Source organism: Eptesicus fuscus, chromosome 10 (genome assembly GCF_027574615.1).
Source record: "Eptesicus fuscus isolate TK198812 chromosome 10, DD_ASM_mEF_20220401, whole genome shotgun sequence".
Lineage (NCBI taxonomy): Eukaryota > Metazoa > Chordata > Mammalia > Chiroptera > Vespertilionidae > Eptesicus > Eptesicus fuscus.
In genome coordinates this window covers 93451894-93475724 of record NC_072482.1, presented here as the reverse complement: position 1 = coordinate 93475724, position 23831 = coordinate 93451894, and the positions used below count along the sequence as shown (strand labels likewise).

The window sequence follows — 23831 nt, the reverse complement described above, 5'->3', positions numbered from 1 at the left end:
TGTTCTAAAACTTTCAGTGAAATCTAAGTTGTTTGTATGGATACTAATACAATAATTAATACATAATAAATTTAAGAATAAACTCTGTTTTGAGTAGGCACAACTGTAAACATACTTTTGCCCCAGCCTGTACTTCTGTTTTCTCAGATGTTCTGGGTCTGACCTGGAGACACGAACCTGAGAGAAAGACAGACTTCGGGATGCGAAAGGGGGTGAGACGCGGAGGTGAGCACACGCACTCCCCAGGCACGGCCAGGAGCCACAGTTGGGGGAGAGAGAGCAGGACAAACAGGTGACAGAAGAGACGCAGAGAGACTTTCGTGCCGTAATTGCCCGTGGCTTCTCTGGGTATGGAAGGAGAGTCTTTTTGAAGCAGAGCTGCAGCCTGACAATCGCAGGCAGCAGTGAGGCGAGCACTTCTCGTGGGATAAACACAGAAGCCGCTGCTCTGTGACAGGGGCCATCCCAGCGCATCCCGAGGGCCTGGGCCTGATGGCGGAACCCGGACAGGGAGAGAGTCCCTTCCAGGCTCTCACACTTGCTAAGAATCGCCTGGCGGTTTGCTAACATGCAGACTCCTGGACGCGGGTGTTCCATCTAAGGAATCCGTACCTACTTACATGTACTTAGACCGTAACAAACATGTCATGAAGGAGATTGTTCTGAGCGATTAAAGACTTGGTGGGATTTCACCGTATTTTGGGTATTGCCTCCGAAGCATCTCTCGGCTCTCTTGCAATTTTAATGTTCGAGGAAGTAACTCTTGGTTGAGAAGGAGCCGGGCGGACGGAGGGGGTTAGAGGGGGCGTTATCTGGCTGGAGCAAAAGCGTGGCTCCAGCCGCAGCGTGGAGATTGGAGGCGGACAGAGCAGGGCCGAGAGAGGGTCCGAGGCAGCCAGGGGCGGAGAGGGAGCTGCTGTGAGAGGCAGGAAATGAGAGCTGCAGGAAGAGACGAGAAAACAGCGCCCTGACAACCGGGATCGGCGTTCATTTGACACAAGAGGAAGGGAAGGGCTTCTAGGAAAGAAGGTCACCTCTCAGCCGAGTGAGTCAGGAAGGTGACCCGGACGGCGTCGCCTGCCCCGGAGCTAGTCACCCTGAGTCACCGACCATGAGCTGGAATGGAAACCCATCTCCTTCTGAAAAACAGCTGAGCGGCTCCTAAGGAAACCAGGAGGAAGTCAGTGCCAACATCCATGCCCAGGTCCTTATCTGCGTGCTTAGAGGGGGGTAAACCTGGCTCGGAGCTCGTCGTGTGGATGACGGAAGCCTCGTAGGAAAACGGCAGCCTCCTGCACAGCCAGGAGTGAGCCCGGCTCTAAGTCTTGCAAAGTGCGAGTTGCCTCAGTGATGGCGACATTCCTTCACTTCTCTGTCACTGTGCGAGTCTCATGAAACCCCCGGCCCCACATGGATGACCCGTGACAAGAAACACCGCCCACGTTGTCTGCAGCTGACGGATCTCGTGACTGTACGCGCTCAGTTCAAGTCAGAGGCGGGGACACGGTGACGGGCCAGGCCGAGGCGCGCAGGAACCTTCCGGAGGACGCGGAATGGGACAGGGAGGAAACAGGACAGGCAGCTTGCATCCAAAAGCATTCACAGGCGCTGCTGCTTCCGCCAAAGAGACGCTAAGGAAAACCGACGGCTCACTGAGGCCCAGGAGCAGAGGCCCCGCCCACGTGCCAGGGCAGAAACCCCAGGGGCAGCCTCCACGAGCAGCAGACAATCTCAGGGGACTTGCCTTTTCCACGCTCTCAGACACCCTGCTCTTCCCGGCTAGCCTCTGAGCCTCTGTCCTACTGTCCTGTCTGTCTGTCTACCTGCTGGGCCTCTCGCTCTTCAACCCAGTAACTCCTCCCGATGCTGTGACACGTGGCGTAGTGACCGGCACCGAGAACTCTGGGCTCTCAGATGCTTCCCCAGAGCCCCGAGCGCACCCCGCTGTGCGTTCCCCCCCCACGGCCTTCCCCGGCGGCTGCCAGGCCCTCTCCAACAGGAACCGTGCATTTGATGATCCCTTTGGGGACTTGGAGAACGGAAGTGGACACGCAGAAATCGCTCCCACACATCCACGCACGGGTCACTCCAGCTGCCCTGTGGGTTAGGAACGCACCTTGGACTTCATAATGTCTAATACCGCGTTGCCCTTTATCCAAAACGCTGTTGGTTGTTATGGCTAGCTTAGGCTTTGAGTAGAACGTTACTATTTTTTTATCTGGTCCCCTGCCTCAAACTGCACTGAATTTATAAATAAGTTTGTGGAGACACCGTGTCTTGATTTCTTCTATGGTTCCTGATACATAGTACCCTATTTCAATGTATTTATTTGGTGTCTAAAAAATCTACCAGACTTAAAAAACTAGCTCTCATGTTTGTTGGTACTGTTATTGTTGGTTTTCTCATCATCTATAAAAAAAGTGATAATATTGTCTGCTCATTTTTGATGGTTATATGTTCACAGTTTTCTCATCCTACTATGTTAGTTAGAAAAGTAGAAACGTTACATATTAGCAGTGATAGTGGACATCCTAATTTGTTCCTAACTTTCATGTAAATAATTCATTATTTTACTATTTTTTTAAAAAGTTAGCTTTGAAAAAATCATGTTAAAGGAATATTCTTCATTAGTTTTCTATTGCTAAAGGGCAAATTACCACGAATGTAGTGGCTTTAAACAACACCAGTCTACTGCTTGGAAATGTTAGTGGTCAGGAGCCCAGTTCAGGGTCTCTCCAGGCTAAGATCACAAGGGCAGGGTGCAGGCCTCAGGTCCTCCCAAGCTGGTGCGGTTGGGATTCTCTTCCTCTCCCCCTTCCCATTACCCGCCCCCCCCCCCCCCCCATCTTCAAGCCAGCACCGTGAGCTACTCCTCCTCCTGCTTGCACTCTCTCCATCTTTGCTCTACAGGGCACTTGTGATCACAGTGTGCCCATGGATAGCCCAGGGTCCTCTCCCTAGTTTAAGGTCAGTTCATTAGTAACCTGAATGGCGCCTGCAGAGTCTCTTTGCCAGGTGAGGTGACAGAACCCCGGGAGCAATGTCCCAGGACCAAGGTCACGCAGCCCAGATTCTGCCGGCCACGCCTCCAGCCTCGGTGCTGCGAGTTTTAGAGTTAGAAACAGGTGCCAGGCTGCAGTATCCATGATCACAATCACACACTTCCGGCCTCCGACCTATTGATAAATTAATAGGTTCAGTAACATTAAAAAATCACCGCATTCCTGGAATACACCTTTCTCTGTCAGAATGACGAATCCTTTCTAGATGAAGCTGGCTATGCCATCACGCTGGCTCTAACGTGCATTCATAAATGAGAGTCTTTTTTCCGTTTTGCATCTTATTGCTGTCCGGTTTTGGGGTTTGCTCTCTTGCTGAAATGAGCTGAAAGGCTGCCCAGCTGCTCTCAGCTCGAAACACTCCTCAGAACACAGGGAGCCACGTCTCTGGCGAATTCTTCAATTAACTCGGCTTTTCACTGTTAGTCATCTATTGAAGTTTTCCTGTCATTCTCTGGCTAATTTCCCATAAAACAATGTTTCATTGAGATTCTCATGTCAATTGGTCTACAAAATAGTGTATTTTCCAGTAAGTAAAAAACAACTACATTTATCTCATTTGAATTTGCTATTTTCACTTTGTTCTTTTCTTTCAGTTTCACCAGAACTTTACCATTTTGTTGTTTGTTTTCTACAGAATTAGTTCTGTGTTCGCTTCTTTTTTTGTTTTCTGGGTGACTGTTTTCTTCCTGTTTTTTTTTTGTTTTTTTTTTTCTGGTTTATTTTGCCATTCTTTTTCTATCTTCTTGAGATGGATGTTATGTTTGCTTATTTGCTTCTAAGTTCGGTTTTTTTTTGTACTTGACTTTTAAAAACTTTTTATTTTATGGGTCATCCACCATCCAAGCAAACTTCCTGTTTGGGGAGAACCCCAAAATAGGTGCCAGGCAAGGCCCCACTCTCCCACCCCATTATAGACGCGGAGTGGGGCACTGCCTGGTTGTAGAATGAAACAGGCCCAGATGCTCTGGCCAGCTCTCCGAAGCCAGCACCCATGGGCCTCCCAGAGAGTCACAGTTCTAAGCGGACGTCAGCAGCAGAGTGAGAGCCCAGTGGTGGGGACAAACACTTTGCCTGTGGCCTGGCACCTCCTGTGCTGTCCTGTCACCAATGTGTCCAGCTTGGGGCAGCCACCCAGCCTCTCCCTGGCTCTCCCTGGGTTCCGAGCCCGATTCTCCAGCCTTTTCCTTCATTTCTATGAGCTACCTGAAAGTTTCCCAAACAACTGCTTTCTGCTTAGGTTAACTGTTCTGTGTGTTTAAAATTGAGAATTCTGACTGGCATAGTTTTCTTTTGCATGATTCTTATCGTCATTCCCTAACTATTCTGTACTTGCAATTTTGAAGTTTCTGTCGCCCAGGAGTTACGATGTAAAGTTTTAAAAACTATTACAATCGGTTAGGCTTGTGTATTATAGCTTTGTGGTTGATTTCTAGTTTTATTGTTGTGTCATCAGCTACACAGCCTGTGCAACACTTGCTTTTCAGAAAGTTAGAAATTTTTGTGTGGCCTCATGATTACTTTTTGTAAACGTTCTACAAACAGTTTAAAAAGGCAAGTATACTTTGCAGAAACAAAGTTCAGCATCTGCTTACGAATGATACCATTTTATTCCTTGAAGTGTGCTTATCTGAGCCCCCAAACTGGAGTTATGCTACTGTTTCTCACTAGCATATGTTTATACCAAATTACCCTTGCATTTCCCAACAAACTGTACTTTCTATATCTCGACGCCGTGTTGTCTGGTACATGTGTTCTGATGACTACATTGTTCACTGTAGCCTTTACTCTAAGTACTCTCTTCGACCCTGTAACCTGGTACATATGATGCTTTCTCCCTTCCGTTCTCCTATTAATAATGATCGTGGGGACTGCTTTTATTTAGATGCACCAGCTGTGAGCACAGTGCCGGACCCACAGGTGCGCATTAAACGCGAGTGGAAAACCAGGATCCGGGAGACCAGGGTGCACAGCACAGCCCTGTTCGTTCCAGCTTCTGGTAGGATAACGTGCCAGGTCACTGCATTCCCTTCGAGTGACGGACGTTCCGATGGGAAGTGAAGGGTCCTCTCACCACCCAAACAGGTGAAAGGAAACCCCAGGTGCTGCCCCACACGCAGAATGGAGGCAGCTGCCACGGTAGCTCTCGGATGCACACCTTGGTGCAGGTACAGCTGGACGCAGAAAGGGGCTCCCTGGGCAGCGGGGGCCTGGCAGACACAGGATGTCTGCAGGCCCAGCTCAGGGGCCCACATCCCACAGGAAGCAGCTGGACGGGGCAGGTGCTGAGGGGCAGAGGGAGAGCGCGGAGCGAGGTGTTCAGGAGAGAAAGCGCAGCAACAAAGGCGGGAATGAGAGAGGGGACATAAGGATTTTAAAGACGATGGTGAAGCTCTTCCAAAAACAAGAGCAAAGGACATCAAGTCCCTGCAGAGGGCACCTGGAGGTTCTTCGTGCCACCCACACCAGAAACGAGAGGGGGACGGAAGAAAATGGGACCAGCATGCCCCTCTCCAAGAGTTGGCACTGCTGAGCTCCCCAGGGGCTGCCACAGCCTCAGGCTTCGGCACCAGCTCTCTGTCCTCCCAGCTCCCCCAGATGTGGCCTGCAGTGCCGAGGGCCCCTCCCAGGCAGGGCGGGTCTGGGGCCAGGCGGCTGCTGAGCTCGGAGGTCACCTCTCAGTTCCAGGCCAAGCTGCCTCCGCCTGGCCAAAGGTAGCTGGGCCCTGGCCCAGAGCCCCCTGGTCAGGGCAGGGGTGGGGACTCCTGTGGGATTTCAGGACGCGCGCCGTCAGTCTGCGAGGACCTCACGGTGCACGCGTGCTTCCCAGGCCCCGGTGACTCTGCTTTGGCCACGGAGGGAGCCTAGGGGCTGCGAGGGCAGAGCTGGTCCACCGCCCAGCTGCTGGCTGTGCCGGATGGACAACAACCCAAACACTCCGTTTCGAGTGCCCAGAGCAACGTGATGACAACACAGAGAGAGAAAGGATGAGAGAACGAGACGGAAACAGGTGCCGAAGTGAGGGAGAGAGAGGAGATCCACTTCAGTGCGACACATCACCTGATGGCGCCAGGCTGCAGAAACGGGGCGCGGCCACCGTGGGGACAAGCCTCGCGCCTGCAGCCTTTGGGAGCCTGCGGCAGCATCTGTCCCGTTACTCGTGGCAGCAGCATTCACGACAAGCAGTCCTGAGCCCGGTGTGGGTGCCGGGCTGTCCTGGGTGCTTGCTGGGCACTGTCTCCCCTAACCCTTAAGGGCACCTCGGAGGCAGCACGGGGTAAGCCCCGTCTGCAGGGGTGGGAACAGCGGGGGTGGTCAGATCTCCTGCCCGGGTGCCAGGTTACTCAACGCCAGCGCCAGGACTCAGGCCTGCGTCTGTCTCAGAGCCATGGCCCCGTCACTGGGCTCTGCCAACAGGTTCTGTGTTTGCACCAGAGTTCACCTGCCAGGAAAGCTTTTCCTCCGTCCTTGACTGAGGCACAGACCCCTCGCCACCTGCTTTCATTTCAAAAGGACTTAGCGAAGTACAACACTCTCCCGAACCGTCTGGGAAACAGCGTTTCCCTCTCTCCGCTCCCAGCGCAAAGCTACGGTTACTTGTGAGCCTAGAAGGATCAACCCAAACCCAGTCGTTATGAAGGGGAGGGAAGCCAGGGGCAGCCCCAGCTCTCAGCACATGCCTGTGTGTTTCTCCCTGGCCGCAAAGAGTAGGATTCCTCAAATAACAACTTTCCATCTAAAAATAAAACAGTGGCCGACTCTGCCATTACACCTCCCAGCCGGAGACACCTGCTTCCACGCTATTCCCCGAGGGCGGGAGGCCCACCTCGCTGGTCTGCTAACGGGTCCCCGCAGGGCTGGAACGTAGCTCAGTGAACGGGAAACCAGAGCTGTACGGGTCGGAAGCACCGTGTGGTTTTCCAGGAGTGCTATGAGCAGCTGTGTGTGACAGTCAGCTGGATGCTACTTATTTCACCTTCCCCCACGGTGCGGGCCCCCGAGCGGGGGTTTGCCAAGCTTCAGCCCCAGGACCATCACGTGATGCTTAGAGGCAGCTGTTGGCAATGGGCTTTTGGTCCAGTGTTCCTCTTTTTATTTATTTATTAAATATATTTATTCTTATTGATTTCAGAGAGGGAGAGAGAGATAGAAACATCAGTGATGAGAGAGAATCACTGATGAGCTGGGTGGGGATCGAGTCCACAACCCAGGCATGTGCCCCGACTGGGAATCGAACCGTGACCTCCTGGTTCACAGATCAATGCTCAACCACTGAGCCACGCTGGCTGGACAAATGTTCCTCCTCTTGAAGCCGCCCCCAAACCTTCCCCTTCCTCTCCTTCCCCTTCGCTGTTCTCCCAGTTATAGGCGCCCAGCATGCTTGGCTGTGGAGAGCTGACTGCCGCGTGACTGGGATGCATCGGGTGGGTTGCAGGAGGGCTCCTGGCTATTCCAGACTGGGGACTCTGATGTTCTCAGCTGGTGGTTTCTACGAGAGAGGATGCTGTCTGCAGCAGTTACACCAGAGGAGAAGGGCACCGCTCACGGGGGCTGACACCTCCTTTTGTAAGGGGATTTTACATCTAATTCATCGGGGTTCTTTAAGGAACACGTAAACCTATGGGCGATGGAGGGAACAAATGAGAGAACTATATGACCTTTTAGAAAGTGTTTTGTAATAACCCAAAGGGATTTTTAAAACACTGTGAGACGGGGAAGAAAGTTGTGTCATGATTAGGAATTGAGCCTAGAAATAGGAAACGGGGAGGATTGAGACCAACTGGTACAAAGGAATGAGCAGAAACAGTCAGGTGTCTAGTAAACATCCCACAAACGACGAAGAGGAGGAGGTGGCCAGGAACCCCTCGGGTTCGAAGTTACCTCCCTACCATAAGCAGCAACTGGACAAAGTCCTTAGACTCCAGGGAAGTGTGCAAATCAGAAGGTTTTATGTGAAAAAGTGTAACGTACACACATTCCATCGCATAACATACGTAACAGCAGAATTACAGCCCCCAATAGGGTTCTGAAAATCCCTACAGACTGTTCCCCTGAAGATACTTAAGCCACTGTGATGTGTGGGCTTAAAAATGTCCTCAAAATGGGCATGAGCTGGAGTCGCCAGGAAGGGTATGAGAAACCAAACAAAGGCTATCGCAGGCTGCGTCCCAGGGGACACCCTGATGTGCCCTCACGTGGAGGACTGGGGGTTTTGGTCCTCCCACCGCAGATGGCTGTAGGAGATGAAGCAACTGTCCAGGGAAAGCCAACCAAAAGTATCAGCACTAATCACGCGACGGTGCTAACAATTCCAGAGCGTTCGCGACACACCAAGTGCTTTACGTGTGTTCCACATTTATTCCCTCAGCCATCCCATGGGGAAGGGACTGCTATGGACCCCACTTAGAGATGAGAACACCAAGGCACAGAGAGCTGAAGTAGTTTGTCACAAAGTCCGTATCTGCATCCAGGCCATGTGGTGCCAGATTCCAGGCTCCTAACCACAGGCTACTTCCCACCGGGGAAGACTGAACAGAATCCCACGCCGTCCCGCTGGGGGCAAGGCTACCGGTGGTTGATGGAGGCCAATACAACCGAGACAAGGCCTGAGAGGGGAATCTTGGCCTTTCTAACCAACCGTAGAGGAGTCAAGTTAGAATACAGTACATTCAGATAAATAAAAGGAAAACGGCTCTGCACAGCAGGATACCATTCTACTTTCCCCAAGGAGAATTAAGACTACCTGTTCTGATAGACTCAGAAAGAATGTTGGCAATCGATCATGTGTTACTGAGGTTTGTTCCGAGGCGTTGGATCCTTTCTGCATGAGGTAACGGGGTTTCAGGGCCTCGTTGCTCAGGAATGTCCTTGGATATGTCTCTTAGGGGCAGGTATGGGGCTGAGAAACGAGGGCCTTCCCTGGTGTGCAAAGCCTTCGTCCGTTTCTCACTGCCCTCCCTGTGCCTTGGGTCTGCTGCCATCTCCTTGCCAGCCTCGTCTCTCAGGGGCTCGGGCCAGGAAAGGACGTGCTCTGTGCGTGTGGGCAGCAGCTCTCAGTCTGAAGGCACAGGAAGTGCTTGACAAGGGGCTGGGAGCCCGGTGAACTGTAGAAACCCTGTGTGGGCCGCCGTGGCCTAACAGCAGGGCCAAGTCCTGCAACCGAGGACCGCTGGGCTCCACTGTGCCCCCTCAGTCCGTCCCCTAGTCCGTCCTGGGGAACGCCAGTAGGCAGACGGGCGGTCTCGGTGGCCTCCGGGAAAAGTGACAATCCTAACTGGAGGCCCGGAAGTCTCCCGGCCTCTGTCCCTCTTTCTCTCCTTCGCTTCAAATGCCTCCAACTCCCCACACCCGCTGCCCCCGGGGGACGTGGGAGCACCAACAAAGCACAGCCGGCAATTCCCGCAGCCGCTCACTGGGCAACGGGGCCTCGGGGTGAAGTGGTCTTATGTCAAGTGCCTGCTGATCGGGCAGCTCCAGGGAACAAGGAACCCCCTGGCATGTGTGCCCAGGGAGAAGGCCTCGGCACTGCACTGGGACAGGGGGTGTGGCAGGACGTGAAGGAGAAAAATACAGGGTTTGGTAACGCTCGGCTCGGAGAACGGGATCAGCGGCAGGAGGCAAAGACATGGAAACATGAACGATTACTGAGTGTTCGGTTTCACAGGATGACAGGGACGCACACACGCTTTGAGCAAAGGCAATCGGCCACTCCATCAGCCACAGGCGTTCTGGCACAAGCATCTGAGCCGGGAACAGAGGCGGTTTTTGCTTCTACTCACCTACGCAGTTATCACAAAGGCTGCAATGAGAGGCACGAGGGGGCCGGAAAATCTTGCAGGTGAAACAATATTTAAGTTTCACAGTCTGGCCATTGATGATGACTTCTTTGGTTCTGGGAGGCGAGCGGTACCCCCCTGAACTGCTGCCGTTTGCGATATCTGTGGAGAAAAGAAGAAAAAGAGCATACACCCTTAACAGAGCACATCCTCTGCAGGCCCTCGCACCTCGGGGGCCTGGGGTCTGCCCTCCCGGCCTCGGGGTACCTGTGCCTTTCTGGGCGTCTCCTGACACTGGTCACACAAACGCGCTGAGGGCCGGAGGGCTGGCTGTCCCCTAGGCTCCCAGCTCCTTGCCAGGGCTTGGGACTGTTTACTAGTCCAGGCAGGTGGGAGTGGCCACGTGACTGAGCTCTGGCCAATGGGGTGCCAGCACGCGGGCACTGCTCAGAGGGTGGGCACCTGCCCAGAGTCCTGCTCACTCTCTTCTCTCTCCTCGGTTGCCGCTCTCCGGACACCGTGGAGCCACAAACCTGGGCCCTGAAGGACGGACCACGCCAGGAAGACCACCCCGGAGAACCCTTCACGGGGCTGCGTTGTTCCATTGTTGCCCAGTGTTAACTATCCAAAGGTGTGGTTTCACCCGTTACAGCAGCTAGCACTGCCCTAATAACACTGTGGGTGATGGTGAAGCTGGACAACCACGGGGTCCGGGCTACCTGTCAGTACTTGAGCCATTTCAGCAGAGACAGGGTTGAATCATATGCTGGCAGTATGGGAGAGCAGCGGGTCACCCACAAAAGTTTGCTCTGCAGCCCCCCATAAGCCAGCTGCTTAGATAGGGTAGGACAAAGATTACTTGGGGAAGTAGGCAATGCAGGCTGGGGTGGGACGCCACTGTTTGGGCAACTAGGTTGTTAATCTTTCCATGATAATAGGCAGTTATTGAGTGAGAATGGACCGCATTGGGGGAGGGGGGTGTACAATTCCCAGCCAGGTTAGAATGTCCTTTCTTTAACCAGCACAAGGCAATCAGAGTTAACAGCATAATTAATATTTCTTATAACCATAGCTAGTCCCCAATATTCTATTTTTGCCCCTAACGATAGTACGTCAGGAACACTTTCTCTGGTGCACTGCAAACTGAGCTCAAATACCTCTTCATTTTGCCCACTGGCCTCCTCAAAAACACCAGGTATTGGCTGTGGGGAATAAATAAATAAATAAGTATATGTGTATACATGTAATCATTAAGTGCATATTTTAAAAATAATGTCTATGTTTTGTTTATTGTCTGACCTTATTGTTTAGAATCATTTTTTAAATGTTGAGGACAATAGAAATACATCTAATTTTTGAGTGCCATGTTATCTTACAGCCTGGTTCTGGTCCCTGAGTTCATGTTAGAATCACAGGGAGCTTTCCCAACTCCCCTGATGCACGGACCCTTCCCAGACCCATTAAATCAGAGACTCCGGGGGTGGTTCCGATGTTGCAGGATGGAGAGCCCTGCTCTACGGGCAGGGAAAACCCCCAGGCTGATCCCGTGTAGACCCTCACAGCCCTAGCAGGTTGCCTGGGAGAACTGGGGCAGCTAGCTGTGCGGGCGGAACAGGCCGCAGGTGACGGCGAACAGCGAGAACACCCGTGCGGGCTTCGGCCGGGACTGACGGGAGAACGAGGCAGAGAGGCCTGGGGCTGCAGAGAGGCAGCTGTGCACTTGAGTCCACACACCCTCGAAGGACACGCAGACAGCGACCCTGCCACATGCATCCGGTAAATTTCCAGAGGCAGGATGGAGTCCCATCGCCCACTCGGCCCCCACACCCTCAGCCTGGGCAGAGTGAGTGGAGAGCTTCCAAAACTGCCCACATCCGGCCGGCCCTCAGAGGCCGACTTCATCGCTGAGGACAGTCTGGCCTCAGGGGGTGGAAAGGCTCCCCAATGTTGAGGACCACGGCTGCAGGGCCTGTCACTCCCAGCGGGGTCCAGGCAGCATCCACACACCGGCGCCCGGCAGAGAAGCAGGTCGGGACGCCCCTGAAGTAGCGCCGCAGAATCTACATTTGCCAAGACCCCTGGGGCTCGTGCATGTGGAAGTCTGAGGGCCTGGGGGTGCTCCCCCCCACACACACATCACCCACGCCTCTTACTCTCCCATTCCTCTTGGTTATGGACCCAAACACACTCACGTGGCTCGCTCACAGGAAGCCGCTTCACACATCACTCCCAGCCACCCAAGCGTTTTCCCGGGGAGACCCCGGTGATTTAGAACAGCTGGTGGTATCTGCAGAGCGACCCCGCAGCCACCCCAGCGGGGCCACCCTCTCACTGACAGAATCCACAACCCACATGGGATAATTTCAGGCCCCTCCCCTTCACCCCAATCTTCTTCTTCTTTTTTTTTTTTTAAAAAATATATTTTATTGATTTTTTACAGAGAGGAAGGGAGAGGGATAGAGAGCTAGAAACATCTATGATCGACCAGCTGCCTCCTGCACACCCCCTACCAGAGATGTGCCCGCAGCCAATGTACATGCTCTTGACCGGAATCGAACCTGGGACATTTCAGTCCGCAGACCGACGCTCTATCCATTGAGCCAAACCGGTTTCGGCCCCAATCTTCTTTAAGAGGCTCTCAGAGCCCGGCTGGCGTGGCTCAGTGGTTGAGTGTGGACCTAGGAACCAGGAGGTCATGGTTCGATTCTCGGTCAGGGCACAGGCCTGCATTGCAGCTGGATCCCCAGTGTGGGGTGTGCAGGAGGCAGCTGATCACTGCTTTGCTCTCATCATCGATGTTTCTATCTCCCTCCCCTCTCTCAGAGCCCCGAAACCTGTCCCTAGCCCTTTAGACCAAGGCTTTGATATTTGGAAAATACCAACCCCATTGGCAAGGGGAACATTCTGAGTGGTTACTATTCAGGGAAAATTAAAGTTCCACCAGCAGGCTAGAGGAGGAGAGGAGGAGAGGTGAACCTGAGGGGGAGACGGCAGTCTGGCGGGCACGGAAGTGGAGAAGTGAGGAGCAGACTTCCTACTTTACCTCCTGAGGACAGCCCTTCTGCTTAGAATGATTAACCTGCTGTGGCACCATCCCAAGGGCTCTCGGTGGCCTTGCCCAGCAGGACACCCTCTTGGCATGTGCCCCACCAGCCTGGCACCCCTGTGGCTGCCCTAAGGGATGGTGCTAAATGCAGAGACATCTGGACAGGCCCTGAGCTCTCAAAGCATCTACACTGGAAGAGAAAGGATCTCAACCAAGGATGTGGTACTTCCCTGAGCACCAGGGTGAAATGACTGGCTTTGAACACATCAAAGTGAAGGTCAGATCTCTACCGGTGCCCACTGGGTACCACTGGGGCCTGAATTAATTATGACCTGGTGCCTCCCAGCCTTATGTCGCTGTGAGACCTACTGTGTCTGTTTAGCTCTTGCAAACATGGGTAGAAAAACTAGAAAGCAGATACAGGTTTAAAAAGAGCCAGAACCCAACCAATAATATTTGTGTTAATTTGATCAGAAGAGGTTTAAACAGTGATTTGTCAAGGAGATGCTCTAAGAAGCAGGGATGACAAACGCATCCACTAGCTCAGTGGTAGGCAAACTGCGGCTCGCGAGCCACATGCGGCTCTTTGGCCCCTTGAGTGTGGCTCTTCCACAAAATACCACGGCCTGGGCGCGTCTATTTTGAAGAAGTGGCGTTAGAAGAAGTTTAAAAAATGTGGCTCTCCAAAGAAATTTCCATCGTTGTGCTGTTGCTATTTGGCTCTGCTGACTAATGAGTTTGCCGACCACTGGCCTAGAAGGACCACTAAGGGCGCCTAGTTCTGTGCGGCAATGACTTGGAGGAGGGAGTGTTCGATAGCACACCTTGAGACAAACTAGTGACCCTGTAGTTCCAAAGGACATTTTCGAAAGATTAAACCTTTGACATAAAGTGAGCTGAAGGCCAGAACCCAACCTGGTCTCTGGGCTGGACAGATGCTAAGATGGTCACAGCTACCACAAGCTCTTTTTTGGGGGGTGAGGGGGTGTCTGTTATATATATTCACTAATTAATGCAACTAAAGAAAAAGAAAGTGCTTAGCAGTTATGACCTTTTTAATTTTAACCGAGTTAACCCAAAATATGCTTATAGCTAAATGAAAATTAATGACCCTCTTATATTTTGCCAGATTATATTTTCCACACGGGTGCCCACGCCTTTCCCTCAGGGTGAAAGAAATAAAGGTGGCTATGTCCTTGCAAAGTTTTCATTTGCCTCCAATTTTGTGAGAGTCCTCTGAGCACACACACAAAACTGCTGTGCTGTGTAAATGAAAATCGATTCTTCTACGGAGGCCAAAGCTAGAAATATTTGTGTGTTTCTACTCCACAGGCACAGCTTCCGCGTTATCAGAAACCAGTACATGTTATATGATGATAGAGATCAATTTGGGAGGTCAGTGTTTGCAATATTGCAAGACAAGTAGATGAGAACGAAGGTAAGAACTGGGCACTAGAAATCATGCCAGGGCAGGGCTGTGTTTCATTATTATTGCCAGGAAAACCTGATAGTTTTTTATTGAAATCTGAGTGGCATTAGTACGAGGGCATCAGCCAAGACCTGTGTGCAAGAACTGGCTTACATCTCATTCTGTACAGTAATGAGATATGATTTTATCTTTAATAAGGAAAAGAAAATTAAGGATGCCAGCACAGAACTAGTACATAGTATCTATAAATACACTCTATTTTAAAGGAAAAACATGCTCTCTGTTATGATCACATATTCTTATCTCTTTAGTGAACCCAGATTGGTTAAAATGAATAAGAAACTTCAGTGACTAATATCAACCAATCAGTATCTATCTACCTACCCATCTATATGCAAGTTCCAAAAGTGTATATATACATATATATATGTGTGTGTGTGTGTGTACATATACATATATCTATAATAATAAAAGCATAATATGCTAATTAGACCGGACGTCCTTCCGCACTTCTGGACAAAGCCGGGGCTGTGAGGGCTGAGGCGGCTGCCACCATGGCGGCAGGGGCCGAGCCCCTTGCTGCGATTGGAGCCTGTGGGCCGCGGCAGAGGGACTGAGAGGTGGTCAATGCACCTCATGGCGACTGGTCGAGCAGTCATCTGGTCATGATGCTTATGGCCTCTGGCCTTTTATTACATAGGATGGAGAACAACTTACAGTAAATGTCAACAAGAAGCAAGTGGTTAAACAAGTTATGATATATGGTCATACACCTATTAACGGAGTAGAATGGTTCATGGTATATTAAAATCTGTTTTCAAAATAATGTGCAATGTGAATCCATATTTTTGTGAAAATGTATTATGCAGAGAAAAAATACTGGAAGGCCTCATCAAAATATTAACCATGGAGATCTCTGATTGGTAGGATTAATAAATAAATTCATTAAAAATAAAGAATTAAATAAATTCTTTCTTATGCTTTTCAAGATGTCTACAACCTATATTATTTTGCAATGAACAACAACAAAAAGATGACTTTTAAAAGAATTTGGAAAAAGGCACACATTTGCAAAAGGGGTTGGGATAGTTTTGGCTCCCTACAGTTCATAAAGTTAGACGTCAATGGCAATACCTCTGCTGCTTCAAAAGCTAATTATAAATTCATAGGTTTCATCAACGGTTTTAAAAATATGTCCTCTCTACCCCTCCTGAAGACTGGCTGTGAGCGACATGTTCTCCGGACTCTTTTTCGTCCCTGAAGCTCTTTAGGACGGAAGCTGTGTGACTCATCTCGGGCCCCTGGTCACTCTTGGAAGTTTAATTCTCCTCTTGGGCCTCTGGCAGCCACACGGGGCTGGACGAGGCCACGCCACAAACTCAGGTCACAGCCCAGATGACCTCAGCCTAACCTTCACCTCTAGGAGAAGTGCCTTCATGCTGGGCACTGCATCTTCCCTCTGCGAAGCACTGTCCAGATACTGCGCCAGGAGAAAGCCGGGGGAAACATTTTCCTGGGCGTAGCAGACCCCGTCACATCGGCCACGCTGTGCCACCGCCACGTGACGTAACTTCTCAGATCTATACAATGGGAGCTGGAGAGATGACTGATGAGGTTCCCAACTGCTTTGGGGTGTAGGACTCCGTACAGGGCTCGTGTTCCCCAACTTTTAGACTCCACTTTGCTTTGTGCTCTTCAAAGGCATGTGACTAAATATGAATTAACTGAATGACTTGCCTACGTTGTCCGTGAACACCTGTCTTGTATTTTGCAGATGGGTTGAAGGTACACTGGCGGTAAGCACTCAGTGAGTGCTTGCTGACCTCGATCCAGCCCACCATTAGCTCAACACCCTAATGCAACACCGTCCCCCTCGCAGGGACTAAAATGAAATGGTTCAAGCACCCCGACTTCGGATGCAGCACGAGGACGTGTCCCTTTACGGACAGGAGCTCCCCCACAGCGGCCCGCCAAGGCCCCACCCTGTGAGGTGCCTGGTGCCAGGTCGGAAAAAGGCCAAGAATGAGCTTCCCCTAACCCCGACCCAGACTGCAGGAGTGGCTGTCTGCCCTCACTGTGCATCGGGACTTCCACAAAGGCCTGCAGGTGCCGTGAAACAAAGTGTAAGCGAGGAACAGGATTCAGGTGAATTATTTACTAGAAGCACTTGTGATCGATAACAGCACAGTCTAGACTCTGACAAAAACAAAACAATTTCCCTTTCCTTTGTATTCTTTCCCACGCTCACAGCGACGGCCAACAACTCACTAAATACCTGTGGGCCTGGGTTGGATGAGAAACAAATGGAGTTTCCACTTCTAGAGGTTAGCAGGTAACGGTCACCATTTGTACATATTGTAAAAACAGGCATGCATAATATAAAAGGCAACTCCTAAATGCCCACCGTTCTCCCTCCAGCCATTCAGACACAGGTACCTCTGACTTTTCCTTCCTTTCTGACAAATAGTGATTTATTTGGTCCCCAGCTTGGTTGGCATGAAGAGTGAATGACAATCTGAATCTTTATGCGTTTGTCTCTGATTATCCAATGAAGCTCCCGCCCCACTCCCATTACATGTCAGCTGAGAGCACCACAGAACAGTTTTATTTGTCAAGAATGGGATGCTTGTTGCTCTGAGGCATCTGCTCAGCAGGGTAGGAGTGTCTCAATTCTTCCGTCAATTTCTTAGAAGAAATGTGACCGAGGAATTCCTTGTTTCCAGGCCAGTTTCACCTGTGAGCCCCCACCCTTCGGTATTCTCAGCGTGAAGCACGCACGCCCCTGGAGTTGACCTCACTAATGGATCCCGGGGTGGCTCCATGCAGATGACGGATGCCTGAGCCCCTTAGCCCCCATGGTACCGCATGGTTCACTCTTCAGGCTTCTAGAACAGTCCCAGCACTGCACTGCACCCCACAGCCTGGCTGACCTAGATGTTCGGCCTTTACAGCCCTCGGCTGCTCTTTTACGAAGGGGAGAGGGCGTGGGCAGTGAACAATCCCCTGACCTGTCGCCCACGCCCTTCCCGGAGGGTCTGGACCACAGCATCTCTGCCAGACCAGGGGTCCTCACCAGCCTCAGTCCTGGACAGTGCCGCTGGTCAGCCCTGCTGGCTGGAGACCCTGTCTAACCCCACCCCCATCTTTTTTTTGCATCTACACTGGCTTTTTTCCATCATCTTGTTATTCTGGTTCCCACATGCAGCTCTAAAATGCGATACAATTGGAAAGACTGCTCCTTCAACAAATTCTAGGTCTTCAACATCTTTTCTCCCAGACATTTTTCTGTGCAAAACATTGGTAACTGGTGCACTGCAAAATAATATCCAAGGCAACCTGGAGCTTGACATGAGGAAACACAGAACAGTGAAATCAGTGAGTGGACTACCACTTTAACTGAGAAATGGAGTGTCCATGAAGTATGCACAGCACTTTTCCTCCACGAAGGTGCGCTCTGCGACAGGACAGGGGCTCCCCCTCTCCATCAGAGACGGTGGTGGCAGGTTCCTCCCACCGGCGCAGGCCCAGAGCGGCTCCGATGGCCAATCATACCAACAGGAAGAAGCGAGTGGCTGATTCCAGAGTGAGGTCCCCAGGGCACATGCAGGGAAGCTGGGCTGCCTGGGAGAAGAGAGCATCAGCCCCATGGCGGGGCTCAGTGGCTGAGCATCTATCTATGAACCAGGAGGTCACAGGTTCAATTCCTAGTCAGGGCACATGCCCGGGGTTACAGGCTTAATCCCCAGTAGGGGGTGTGCAGCTGATCAATGATTCTCTCTCATCATTGGTGTTTCTATCTCTCGCTCCCTCTCTGAAATCAATAAAAATGTATTAAGAAAAAAAGAGAGCATCAGAAGGTAGCCAAATGCGGTCTCTCACACCTGGTCCAAGAGGCTGCCAGGCAGCCAGGTGCTGGGTGGAATCGCTTGCCACAGAGATGGCACTGCCCCTGACGGCCACTGCGTCCGGTGAGTCACCTGTGCCGTGTGCTTCCGGAATCGCCATCAGACTCTCTGTGCCCATAACTGCCACATGTGCAAGCAGTTACTAAAATACGATGGAAGAAAACAACCACCATCCGTCATCAGGGAGGAGCAGCTGCCAACGGCCTGTGTCTCGGAGCGCTCCGCGGGAGGCCGCCCCACCGCTGGTGTTTGGGGCTGTAATAACGCTGAAGCGGGACTAGAATGGGGAGGGCTCACCTCCATTTCTCTCCGAGTCGGAGGGGCACCCAGCCCTGGTGCCCGGGCGCTGCGGCCCTCCCCATCGCCAGATGTTTCCTCCTGAGCAAGCTCCTCCCTCTGGCTCGGCCGGGATAGAGCAGGAGCCTCCATCAGAGGAGGAATCTCCACCCCACATTATGTGAACTCCGCCACATGGCTTCACACTCCCAAGTTCACTGGGTGATGTTGGCAAAGTGCCATAGCAATAATTTTTACTTTAGTAACGACTCCCCAGACCACCCTGTGCAGCCAAGTGGAAAAATGGAATCCTGAGGATCTGAAATGAATTGCTCAGACAGAAGAAATAAAATCCCAAACACAATTCTTTGTCTTGCATTGCTTTAGCCTGAATCCAATCTTTCTCTATCGATGGGCTGCTGCCTTCCCCATATTAGAAATTCCTCCTTCCCACACACTTGAATTCCATTTCAGACCGAAGTTATTGGTTTTGCTTTCCTTCGGAGTTGGTAACGGCTGGATGCCGGGCTCTGGACAGGCCACGATGGTCACTGAATGGCCCGTCGGGGGCTCCCTGCGCGATGGATGGCTCTGAGGCAGTTCCCTCTGGTAACCCGCATGGGCCCAGGTGGGAAAGGAACCGCAAGCGCATTCTCGCACACCAGGCAGCGAACGGGAGGCAGGTGGCACGGGAGCCACCAGCTCAGAGGAATCACCAGCCGCTCTCCGGAACAGCAGCTGGGGGCGTAGAGCTCCGCCGTCCAATACGGGGTCCCCGCCACTGGTCGCTCTCTGACACTAAAAATGTGTCTAGTCTCAATTGGGATGTGTTGCTGGTGTAAAATACACACCAGACTTTAAAGATGTAGTACGAAAAGGAGAATGTAAAGTATCTCCAAACTCTCGAAATATTGATGACATGTTCAAATGATAACATAGTGAAAAACTGGGTAACAAAATATATCTTTACAATGGATTTCACCTGTGTAAAAAATCCAAAAATCCAAAAATCTTTTACTACTAAAATGTGTCTTCTAGCCCTAACTGGTTTGGCTCAGTGGACAGAGCATTGGCCTACTGACTGAAGGGTCCCAGGTTCGATTCCGGTCAAGGGCGTGTATCTTGGTTGCGAGCACATCCCCAGTAGGGAGTGTGCAGGAGGCAGCTGATTGATGTTTCTCTCTCATCGATGTTTCTAACTCTCTATCCCTCTCCCTTCCTCTCTGTAAAAAATCAATAAATATATATATTTTTTAAAATAAATAAAATAAAATGTGGCTTCTGGAACGTTTAAAATGACGTGTGTGGCTTGCATTTGTAGCTCATGATGTATTTCTATTGGGTAGTGCTGGTTTAGGAAGTCAAAAACCTTGGTGCGTAGCCTTCCTTTCTCTCCTAGTCTGTCCCTCGGGAGATGGTGACCTCTCCTTCCGCAGCCGCCCCCAAGCCCAGGCCTGCCCAGGCCGCACGGCCACCTCCTGCCGAAGGCCGGCCGCAGGGTCAGCCTCGCCCTCCCTGCTCCGATCCTTGGGGCTGGCAGCACTGAGCTGTCTGCTTGGACTCTTCATCTTCATTTCAGCCTTTCTTTTCCCGACCACGTGGACTTCAGACCCACTCGGCGGCCTGTGGCGAGAGTTCCATCGCCCCGCACGGCCTTCTCCACCCCTGTCCCAGCGCAGGGGTAAGAACACGGTCTTGCAACAAGATGGATCGCTGCGGTGGCGACGATGGCTCTGCCACTTACTCACAGAGAGGCTTTTTGTTGTAAGTGACTTGTTCTTTCTGTGCCTCATTTTCTCCTACAGTTGCCAAGAGGATGACATTAACATCTGGGACACATGAAATACTGCGGGGCACGTGGTGTGTGCTAGGTAAGGATTAGCCATGCTCACCCTCTCCTGGTTCTGCCTTCGGGCCTGCTGAGCTCTGGACTGAGCAGCTATTACCTGTCCGACACGGGCCAGTCCATCAATCATTACCCCTCACTCTGGTCCACCCCCCGCCAGCCAAAGAAATCTAACGTGGGTGCCTGCATTTCCCTTCAGTCACCAGTTTCTGAACAACACCTCTCTTCTCCTATTCGTGGTCTCCCCACCCGGCCCCCAAATGCCACCCCCTTAGGCAATTCTGATCCCCATCCTCACGTCTTTCGAAATCCTGATGGTAAGATCTGTTTTCTCCAGACAACTGCCTGTGACTAATCTCTCTTGATTCTCTCCTAGACCCAGGCTCCCTCTCACAAACTCAGCTTACACTGAAGCACGGGTTCTCGACCCCAGGGTACACTGGGCACTGTCAGGCGATAATTTTATTGTCACAGCTCAGGGATGGGGTGCTAGTGACATCGAGGGGGTGGTGGGGAGGGATTTGCTACTGAACACGCTTTAAACACAGGATGTTTCCCACCCAGAGAATCCTCTGGCCCAGATGGTCAATAATGCAGAGACCACACACCCTGCCCTGCAGTCACCTATTCTCATCGATGTTCCTCTGTTAAAAAAAAAGAAAAAAAAGCCTTCTTGGCCATCTGCAAGCCAAGGAGAGAGGCCGCGGGGAAGCCGGACCTGCCTGACACCTTGATCTTGCACTTGCAGCCTCCAGAGCTGAGAGGGAATAACTGTCCCTTGTACTTAAGAAAAAGCCCTCCGTGGTTTCACGGGAGCGTGCCTGCCTCCAGCCAGGTTTCTTCTGATTCTCCGCAGTGCTTCCGAGGGTGCGCGGTTAAAGTACTAACTACCAGTACCCAGCCAGGTTTCTTCTGATTCTCCGCAGTGCTTCCGAGGGTGCGCGGTTAAAGTACTAACTACCAGTAAACCGCCAGCCAGGGGTATTTCTCATTAAATGTCTCGGGAGATGTCACCCCAGGTTAGACGATGGCCACACACATGTACGGAACGTTCTGCACTTGTGGAGAGAAGCGGGCAGAATCTCCTGTAGTCACCAACCGAGGTCTGTCGCCTCCAGGAGGACTCGGGAGTCGGCCCCAGGTCCACACCAGCCGCAACGACCCAGGCAGCCCGTGTGCCACGCTGTCCTCTCTGCTCTTTCCTAAGAACTTGACCTTTTTGTTCGTTTTTGCAGGATTGCCATACGTGATGGCAAAACCCGGTCAGCCGCATCTAAGAGAAAATGTCTCTTTTTTCTAAAACGGGGGCGGTGGCGGCGGAAGGGGCATCAAGGATCTCAAGTGGATCCTTGGGGAGTCGTTTAGGGCACAGGGAGCAGGGCAGCTGGCACGTCCCCTCGTCTGTCACGGTCTGTCCTGAGGAAACGCAGGGGACGTGGGGAGAAAAGACCACTCTCCATTGCTCCTCCGGGGGCAGCACCTGTGCCGGTGGAGACGGGATTCTTCCACGGAGTCGTGAGAGAAGCACGCGTGGGACTCGCGCAGAGGAGGGTGCGAGCCGCGGTGGCACGATTGATGGGGAGCAGAGGCAAGGCCTGCGCCAGGTGCCTGCGGTCCCCCCAGGACGGTGGCTCAGCTCCTTCTCTCTGGGAAGAAGTCCAGCTCCGGGCCTCAGCCACACACCGGCGCCTGGCAGGCCCCGGAGGGCCAGGACCCAGACAGGCAGAACTTCTCTGTGGCCCCTTCCTCACCTGCACGCCTGCCGCCAAGGCTGCTAAGATGGTATCTTCTTGGGTCTGGGAAGGGGTGAGCTTTCTTTCAAATGAACCAATTTTCTTCCTCATTCTTCCTGGGCTGGTGCTGGGCCCTCCCCCATCCAACCCCTTTCCAGGATCTTCCGGGGTTCTGTGCCCTTACCCTAACTCCACGGGGTTTACATAGAGCCAAGTGACCAGGCCCCTCACTCACCCCTGCCCCAGGGGAGACTGAGGAAGGCAGACGGCGGCCACCGCGTTCTTGTGCTTCTCTTAGGAATTCCCTCTGCACCGTGTAGCGCAGCGTCACGGCGGGAGCCAAGGGGCAGCCCCGCCCAGCACCCCCGTTTCAGTCGCTGGCGTGGAAAGCCTAGACTTCCAAGCTGTGAGGAGACCTGCAGCCCTGCAGGTGGAATTTGTAATAATAATCAGACAAAAGGGCTCTGGCGTGGAGAGAATGTGTGTCATCTTTAGACAATGCTCTGCCGACATTCCAAGCGCAGGAACGGAGACCTGAACCGGGGGAAATGACCGAACGGAAAACAAAGCATCAGGGCTCACCAGCAGGCAGAGCGCCTCTTCTCTGGTGCTTCCAAAATCCAGCCGACGGTGTGACACAGGAGTGTAACCAGGGCCCAGTCAGAGGTCCTGGCCTCACTGACGCCCGGACAGCCCAACTCTCCCTCCCAGGTGCGTCCTTGGACCTAAGCTAGTGCATAAGATTTACATCTTGTAAGATAACACGTGTCCCCCGGGGGCCCCTGTGAGGGTCATGGCTTTGGAGCAGCCCTTGACAAAACACACACACATGGCAGTTCCCCACTGTCTGAGCACACACGGCGGTTCCCCACTGTCTGAGCACACACGGCGGTTCCACACTGTCTGAGCACACACGGCGGTTCCACACTGTCTGAGCACACACGGCGGTTCCCCACTGTCTGAGCACACACGGCGGTTCCCCACTGTCTGAGCACACACGGCGGTTCCCCACTGTCTGAGCACACACGGCGGTTCCCCACTGTCTGAGCACACACGGCGGTTCCCCACTGTCTGAGCACACACGGCGGTTCCCCACTGTCTGAGCACACACGGCGGTTCCCCACTGTCTGAGCACACACGGCGGTTCCACACTGTCTGAGCACACACGGCGGTTCCCCACTGTCTGAGCACACACGGCGGTTCCCCACTGTCTGAGCACACACGGCGGTTCCCCACTGTCTGAGCACACACGGCGGTTCCCCACTGTCTGAGCACACACGGCGGTTCCCCACTGTCTGAGCACACACGGCGGTTCCCCACTGTCTGAGCACACACGGCGGTTCCACACTGTCTGAGCACACACGGCGGTTCCACACTGTCTGAGCACACACGGCGGTTCCACACTGTCTGAGCACACACGGCGGTTCCCCACTGTCTGAGCACACACGGCGGTTCCCCATTGTCTGAGCACACACATTGGCGGTTCCACACTGTCTGAGCACACACGGCGGTTCCACACTGTCTGAGCACACACACACACACGGCGGTTCCACAGTCTGAGCACACACGGCGGTTCCCCACTGTCTGAGCACACACGGCGGTTCCCCACTGACTGAGCACACACGGCGGTTCCACACTGTCTGAGCACACACGGCGGTTCCCCACTGTCTGAGCACACACGGCGGTTCCACACTGTCTGAGCACACACGGCGGTTCCACACTGACTGAGCACACACGGCGGTTCCACACTGTCTGAGCACA

The 23831-nt window shown here is 52.5% G+C and overlaps 1 protein-coding gene across 3 annotated transcripts in view; it reads right to left on the bottom strand.

The window, feature by feature from the left end:
• Positions 1-23831, bottom strand: part of ZDHHC14 (zinc finger DHHC-type palmitoyltransferase 14) — a 182502-nt gene that overhangs the window by 31807 nt on the left and 126864 nt on the right. For all 3 annotated transcript variants that reach the window (XM_008154669.3, XM_008154670.2, XM_028129870.2), the window contains exon 3: positions 9839-9997. In XM_008154669.3, coding sequence (XP_008152891.2) covers positions 9839-9997 — 159 coding nt within the window. The remainder of the gene's footprint in view (positions 1-9838; positions 9998-23831) is intronic.